This window comes from Crocodylus porosus, unplaced genomic scaffold (genome assembly GCF_001723895.1).
Source record: "Crocodylus porosus isolate Cpor-Errol unplaced genomic scaffold, CroPor_comp1, whole genome shotgun sequence".
NCBI classification, from domain to species: Eukaryota; Metazoa; Chordata; order Crocodylia; family Crocodylidae; genus Crocodylus; species Crocodylus porosus.
The window spans coordinates 112,747-120,467 of NW_017728928.1; the positions used below are offsets into that span (position 1 = coordinate 112,747).

Consider the following 7,721-nt stretch of genomic DNA (forward strand, 5'->3'; position numbering starts at 1 on the left):
GAGTTGCTTGCATGGTGCGGGGCAGGAGGCGGCAGCGGTGCCGAGGCCCCTGGGCAGAATCGAGACACGGGGTCCTGTCGCACGGATCTGGGCCGGTGCTCTGTGCGTGGCGCGTGCAGACGACCGCCCGTGGGGCCCAGCCAGCGTCCGGCGTATCCCATCTCCGAGTCCCAGCGGCTGAGGACTCGCGTGCTCAGGGGAGGGGAGGGGAGGGGAGGGCGCAACACGAACACCGGAGAACGGGCAGACTCGGAGGACTCAACCCTCCGCAGGTTTCCTTGCCGTTCTTCCCACTTGGCATTGAACGCTTCCAAGGCAGAAACCCTTTACAAAAATAAGTGCAATTCTAACACCTAACGAGGAAATAAAAACATTACAGCACAGGAATGAGCGGATGCCAAACCAACCGAAACATGGAAGTCAAAGAGAGAGTGTCAGCAGAGACAGGAGTAAATGTCACACATGATATAACCATACAGGAAGCAAACAGGAGTCTTATATTGGATTGATTAGAGAGTGGGTTATTCTTTTTTTTTTTTTTTCCTATTTTTCTATCTATATGGAAATCACCCAGACTGGTCCAATGTGACATCTTAGTGACCTTACATGGATGTACAGCATGAAAATGCCCCGGGAGCAGGTCTGCAGGGAGGCCCTGGGGATGCTCGAAGGGATGAAGGTGCAGCCAGGGCTGCCGGCGCCCCAGACGGGCTGGCCACAGGGTTGCCCAGCGTTGTGGCAGGGGAACTGGCTCAGAAAGGGGTCGAGGGTGGGTGGACAGCTGTGACGTGCCTGGTGTGCGTGGTGTGTGCACATGTGTGTCCTCAGTCTGGGAGAGGGGCCTGCCTGCCGGTCTTCTCACGGTCACGTGCTTCCCGGCTTCGTGGCACAAGCCGCTGCCAGTGCGGACGCCGGGTTCCCACGCATGTTCTCCCTCCGCGCTGCAGGCACATCTGGACATCTGGGCCCATGCGGCGGCTGGCACCAGAGGCCAGGAAGGTCACCCTCAGCATCCCGCTGCCCCAGGGCTGGGAGCTCAGCCTCTCCCAACCTCCCCCCACAACAGCCCTCACAGAGACGCTGTGTGGCGCAGGATCTGACCCGGGGGGCCGCGTGGCAACGGGACCCTTCCAGCAGGCTGCAGGGAGGGGCTCTGGCACTAGCATTATGGAAATGGCACAGAAATAAGTCTACCAGCTCCCCCATGGGAGGGGTGGCACATACAGCCCTGTCTGCTCCCTGCTCTTTCCTAGCACTCGGGGGGGCGACCACAGGGCCGTATCCCCCTGTCCGCCCTCGCCCTGATGCAGCAGCTGCTAACTGGGGGAACTGAGACCCGAAAGCTCCTGGGAGCAAGTGGGCAGGGGACAGTCCTGCCCCCTCCGATGGGACAGCCCAGGAGAGGCCCTGTAGCATCCATCACAAGGGTCTTTATCCCCTTTGGCAGAAGGCTGCAGACTTGGCTGCTGGGGAAGCATTTCTGGGGGGCAGGACCTGTTGAGTGGGGACGGGACCGGTGGGGGACTCTGGCTTAATGGTGGAGATGGGATCAAGAGGCGCATGGGGCCGGAGCAACATGGGGAGGGTGCTCTGCTGGGCGGGGGGCCCCCGTAGGCCAGCTACAGGGTCACCCCCCGCCCTCCACCGCGGCTCTGGGCCTGGCAGAGCGGGTTCCCCAGGACGGCGCGGCATGGGCCCTCCGCGTGGGGGGCGCAGCGTGGGGGTGGGCTGGGGCACGGGTCCCTCCCCCCCACGGGGTCAGTCGCCCGCGTAGGGCACTAGGTTTTCATGCTGTTTCCGGGAGGCGATGTCAGGGGTGGACCAGTCTAATGTCTTGCAGGTTTTGCTACCAGACGCGGGGATGCAGCTGCTGGCGGGGGCTAGGGGTCCTCGATGTCAAGAAACTCCTGCTTGGGCGGGGCCACGCCCCGGTACCATGCGCACGAGCCGTCGCTGCGCTTGATGCAGGCGTAGTGCTTGGCCTGCCGCCCGTTGATGCTCTTCTCCGTCACCCAGTCCGTCCAGAGGCACTCGTCCGAGGAGGACACGAAGCAGGGGATGGAGGGGCAGCGTGAGATCTGTGGCACAATTGACCCCATTACTCCCTGCCAGGGCCTCTGCACACCCTCCCTGTGGCCAGCACACCAAGAGCGACCGGCTCCAGGCCGCGGACCAGTGCCGAGTGCCCGGCTCCATCACCACCACCCCAAGTGCCCAGGAAATAAATTTCATTTTTGTAGAAAAATCTCCAGTGGGCTCAGCCAATGCATCCCCACCTGCCTGCCCGGTGGACCACAGGATCCCTAAAGGAGAGGGCCTGGCTGGCCACGTGCTCTGCCCTAGTGCTTCCAGCAACGATGGAGCCAAGATCCCCAGAGCCTCTGCTCTTACATCTCCACATCTTCCCAGGCATGGGTGCTGCTTACCTTGCACTCGCAGCCCATCTGGTACCTCTGGTTGAGGCTCTTTTTCTGGGTGGCACTCAGAGAGTCCCAAGGGAAGATGAAGTCGCACAGCGTGATGTGCATCTTGCCGTTGCCCTCCGACTTGCCTGTGGGAAGGGCAGACGTAACACTCAGTGCATGTGTGCGCGCGTGTACAGGGTGAGCAAGGGGCAGGGGCTGTGCCAGCACTCCAGAGCCCAGCGTCACCGCTGCTGAGCATCTGTGCACGGCATGTGAGAGTGAGTCACCCGGCGGAGCCAGAGCCGGCAGCCCTGCTGCGGTCTCCCTGAGTCAGAGCCAGGGCTGCTGGAGGACTGGTTCCCAGCCTGGCTGTTAGCTCTGCCCGGTGCTGTGTCTCCCCAGCCCTACCCCGGCCTGGGGCTTGCCTCCAGGCCCTGCGTTTTGGGCTGAGTGAAGCCCACAGCTGGCAGGACGAGCTGGAAGACCCTGGCACTGCCCCTCCACGAGCACAGGGTGCCGGGGCCAAGGCCCATAAGCAATTAGAGCAGCACAGCAGTTGCACCATGCAGCCCCAATCCCCCCAGGCATTGCCCAGGCACCCCCCGCCCCACTTCTAGGACAGGCTCCTGGATTTCCAGGCCGCCGTCTCCCGTGACCCAGGAGATGGGAAGGGCTCGCCAGCACTGCACCCAGTGCTGGTCAGAAGCAGGCCTGGCTGGCACCCATCATGTGCCACGAGCCCAGGGGACCCCACCTGCAATGAGATACTCCTTCTTCCCGCCGGTGTCCAGTGAGACGCCGCACACAGCGGAGGATGGGGCTGTGTAAATGTACTCAATGTCCTGGTCAGGGCCTTTAAACATCTGCAGAGACAAGGAAGAGGTGCGTGAACCGGGCGGCGCTGCTGGGACGGGAGCTGAGGACCTGTAGGACTTCCAGGGCTGGACTGGAGATCCCAGGCAGGGCCAGGCCCCTATGGCAGGGACACTGCTGGGAGAAGCTCACAGCACTTGCCACCCACACACCAGGGACCTCGTGCCCAGTTCCTCATCCTGCCCGAGACCCCAGAGCCCCAGCAGGGCTCAGGCAGGCTCGTCTTTACCTTGATCTGCTTGATCTCGTACTGGATCCGTTTGATCGGATTCCCATAAATGTCATTCCCGGAATCCACCTCCTTCCCCGAGACGACCTTGGCCCGGATCACTGCAACAGACAGGCACAGAGTGGGTTAGCAAGCTGTGCACCCTGCATTGAGGCTGTGGCATGGACGCAGAGCCCCCCCAGGGTTGTCTTGGCTGGCACCCCTTGGGAAGAGCCTGCCGTGCCACCCTGCCTGAACCGCAGCCCTCCAGCCATGCCCACGGCTCACGCGGTACTTGTCTGCACTCATGGCGATGCATGGGACTTGCACGCAATGCCAAGTCCATCACTGCCCCCTCCCTCCTGGCCAGTGGGGCTGAGTGAGCGGCACGTCCTCCCCAGGAAGTCTGGGAAGAGGACCCGCTGGGAAGGAGGGCTGGGCAGCGCAGGTGCCGTCCTCGCGAGCATGCTGGAGGGCAAGCAGCCCCGGCACCGGTGCTGCCCCTGCGGCATGGAGCATGCAGCTCCCTGCCCATGGCTCGGAAAGACGCCCTTGCAGCGGTGGCTGGACGGTCAGCGCCATCTGCACAGGGCAGAAGGACATGGGGAAAAGCAGGCGGCCAGTGCCAGCTCCACCGGGCCTTGCCAAAGACAGGCTCACCACCCCAGCTGGCTGGCAGCTGCCAGATGGCACGTGGGGGCACGCAGCACCAAGGACTCCCACGGCACGGTGGCTCCCTGGCACGTCCCCCCCGCGGGCGTGTGCACGGCGCTGCCTGAGGAAGCACGGGGCGGCCACGCGCAGCTAGCCTGGCCCCACAGCCCAGCTCACACGGACGGCAGCCAGGGCAGGGCCCAGGCAGGCAGGGAGTGTGCCCCCTGGCTGCCCCATGCCTTGCCAGGGGCATCCGGGGTGCCCCCCTCCCCGCTGGGGGCAGGAGCCCAGCGCGCTGGCCGGGGAGCCGTGGCGGGATGGCTGCTGGTTCAGCGGGTTCCAGCCCTTTCCATTCACGTGCTGATGAATCACTTGACAAAAATGCAGCCGGTCCCGGCAGCTCCGCTCTGAACAGTGCGGCTTTGTGGAGGGGCCCGGCTCAGCGCTTTCCCCGCCAAGACCCCAGCCGCGCAGCCAAGCGCCGCTCCCAGCCAGGAGCCAGAGAGGCCGAGGGGGAGGGGGAGGCCGGCGAGGGGAGCCCGCTCCACGGCAGAGGACACACGGGCGTCCCCGAGGGGCTGCCCGGCAGGGGGGTGGCTGCAGTCCCTGGGGATCCAGACCAGCTGGCACCCCCCAGGGCATGTAACCAGGCTGGTGCTGCTCTCCGCCACGGCACCGCTGGGTGCCCAGCTGTCCGCCCCAGCCCCCTCCGAGACCCCGACTCCAGGAGCCGGGGCACTGGCGACACCGGGGAGGGCCAGGAGAGGATGGAGCCAGCACCATGGGGGTCCCTGGGAGGTGCACAGCAGCTGGCAGCAACAAAGCTCTCCCGTCTCCCTCACCGGGCTACCACTGACCTCACAAGCCCCCGTGCCCTTTGGGGTCCCGAGAGCAGCCCCCCACACCCCACTGCTGCGGCACCTGGCCAGGGTTGGGGCTAGGAGAGGGCTGCCTGTCCTACCCCAGCCACAGGGCAAGTGCCCCACCCCGGCTCTGGCATTGACCGGCTCCAGTGGGTGCCCCGGGCTGGGAGCTTTCCTCTCCTGCGGGATCCATGCAGGACCCGGCACTTGCCTCCCTGCTGCTGCGCAAGCCCCCACTGCTATCCCGCGTTGCCCTGCGCCTGGACCACAGCCACCACGCAGGAGAGGGGCTCTGGGCGCTCCAGGACACGGGCCGGCTTCCAAGGGTTTGATAACAGCCGCGCCAGCCTGACCTCGCCGCAGCTGAGTCAGCGTGTCCCCGGGCGCAGGCGGTGCCCCCGCGGCAGGGCACAGGGCAGCCGAGCCTGCAGGGGCCGTTCCCACGGGGCTGGGGGCCGGTCTGTGCTGGGTGCCCAGGTCCCACCTGCCACCGAGGGGCTAGGAGCAGCCCTCAGCTCCAGCCTGCCCCATCCCCCTGCTGCCAGCCAGCACCTGCCCTGGCCCCCCAGGCCCCCATGCCCCTTCCCACGAGGCCTCGGCAGCTGCGGGATGCACCCGGGGGGACTCCCCTTAGGCCCCAAATACCATCAACACGCCATGCTGCTGCTCCTCCTGCATGGTGCAGGACCCCCAGTGTTAACGAGCAACACTCAAAGCCTGGTCCAGGAAGGAGGGAGCACAACAGCCTGGTCCCCTTTTACCCCCCCCCCCCAAACTAGCCTCCCTCTGCCCCCATTCACACACACCCTCCCTCTGCCCCCATTGCTCTCCCGGCTGCCAGGGCCCCGGAGCAGCAGCCCCCGGCTTGGGGCCAAGGAGGGAGTATAGCTTCTGTGGCCCATTCAGCCTCGGCCCCTCTGCACAGCCAGCCAGGAGCGCGGTGGGTGTCCCCAGGAAGCAGAGCAGCCAGCAGTAATTTTCCACCGTGACCAACCTGGGCTGGCTCGGTACCAAGTGCCAAGGGGAGGGAGGCTTTGCAGGACACGTGCTGGCACATGCCAGGCCAGCGCTGGGAGGAGGTGACCCTACTGGCACCGGGGCACAGGCCTCCGACAGGCTGGCCGCGACCTGGGCGTGAGCAGGGTTCACGCTCTCGGCCAGCTGGCACCGGGTAGGCCAGGCTGTGGGAACAGGGAGGAGGTGGCAAGGGCAGAGGAGAGGCCTGGCTGGGGGCTGCAGCTCTGCGCAGGATGCCTGGGTTATGGCTTGACCCCAGATCCTACAGCTTAGGGAGACCATGGGGATGTGCGGGGGGCAGAGCCACGACCGTGCTGGCTAGCACCATGCCCAAGGTGGCTGAGCCGGGGTCCCACCGCCCTGTGTTCGGGGGGTCCTCGGGTTGCATCCCAGTCTGCAGGGAGCTGCCACCCTTGGGCCACTTGCTGGTGCCTCCAGGTGCCTTTGGATACCCAATGGCTGCCCCACGCAGGACCAGCCACTCGCACAGCAAGCCCAGAGTCACCTGCTTCCCCATGCGCAGGCACGTCCCCTCCAGGCTCTGCGCCCACCAGCATCCCCGGGCCAGAACAGGCCTGAGCTTGCTACGGCCACATGCACAGAACGGAGCTGCCAAGCAGCAGTTGCTGGAACAAGGCAGCTCCCAATGCAACCGGGAGCAGGGCAGACCACAGGCACCCACGCACAGCACGAGGGGGCTGGAAGTGGGGTGGGGGGGGAGGCAGCAGCAAAGGTTCAGACAGGCCCCTTCCAAGCCGTCCGTGCTGCAGGGCTGGGCAGCAAGGCAGGGGGCCGTCTGGGGGAGCTGCAGGGGACACGGAGCTGCCCAACAGGACCCCCTGGCTGGGGAAAGCGGCGCCGTCAGGGCCAGCTCATGGCATGGCACGGAGCTGGCGCTGCGCAGGGTGTCTCCTCGGGAGCGGGGAGGGCCCTGGCTCCGGCCCGCCCGAGCAGGAGGGGAGCCGTCAGGAAGTGATGTTGCTCCATCTCATGCAGCTGCGACACAGCCACTGGTTTCCTGCCAGGCCCCAGCGCCAGAGGAGAGGCGGCCGTACAAGGCCCCGGGCACCCCAGCATCTGCCCAGGCAGCCGAGGGCAGGGCAAAGGCTCTGGGCTGCCTGATGCCCCCCACACCACAGCCACGCTGCCCTCCACGCCCTGAGGTTGCAGCCTGCTCTGCTAGGAGCCCCGCTCTGGAGTCAGGCCCCTTTGCTCATGCCCTGCCTGGCCCACTTGCCCGGGGCAGGGGTGGCTTCCTGGATGAAAGCAGAGCCTCCCCTGCCCAGCCCTGGGCCCCCGGGGCAGGGCAGACCAGACCGGGCAGTCAGGTGCTGGGAGCAGGTTGCGCTCACACAGGTGCCACAGGGCCCACGGGAGGCATTGCCAGCGCGATGCCCGTGTCAGCTGGCGACACCGCTTCCAGGAACTGGCAGCCCGCGCCTGCCCCGCTACAAGCGCGACACCCAGAGCTCCCGGGGCGGCCCCCCGGCGCCAGGCTGCGACGGAGCCGTGCAGGCCCGGGCTGGGCGCTCGATCCCCAACGCTCTTGGCGCAGAACCGGCAGCCCGCCTCTGGCCCCCGCACAGCTACCCGCAGACCCCGGGAGCCGGCCGTTCCCCTGCCCCTCCACCAGCTCTGGCTCAGACTGGCCCTCCCACTGAGCCCTGGCCTCTCCCCCAGCACGGCGGCCGGGCAGCCAGC

At 66.3% G+C, this 7,721-nt stretch overlaps 1 protein-coding gene across 1 annotated transcript; it reads right to left on the reverse strand.

Annotated features, from left to right (window-relative positions):
* Positions 1–1,774: 1,774 nt before the first annotated feature.
* Positions 1,775–6,537, reverse strand: TIMP2 (TIMP metallopeptidase inhibitor 2). Its single transcript, XM_019542780.1, has 6 exons — positions 6,300–6,537; positions 6,093–6,184; positions 3,508–3,633; positions 3,160–3,268; positions 2,427–2,551; positions 1,775–2,078 (listed from the first exon to the last, which is right to left on the reverse strand). Exons 1-6 carry the CDS (start codon positions 6,535–6,537, stop codon positions 1,881–1,883), a joined length of 888 nt encoding a protein of 295 aa, XP_019398325.1. The 3' UTR covers positions 1,775–1,880.
* Positions 6,538–7,721: the final 1,184 nt, after the last annotated feature.

Coding starts and splice junctions, on each gene's coding strand:
- TIMP2 (XM_019542780.1), bottom strand. CDS start 6,537: ATGGGGAAGCAGGTGACTCTGGGCTTGCTGTGCGAGTGGCTGGTCCTG. Junction 3,634..6,092: donor AGGCCTGTGCCCCGGTGCCA/GTAGGGTCACCT, acceptor ACAGCTTGCTAA/CCCACTCTGTGCCTGTCTGT. Junction 3,269..3,507: donor ACGAGATCAAGCAGATCAAG/GTAAAGACGAGC, acceptor TTGTCTCTGCAG/ATGTTTAAAGGCCCTGACCA.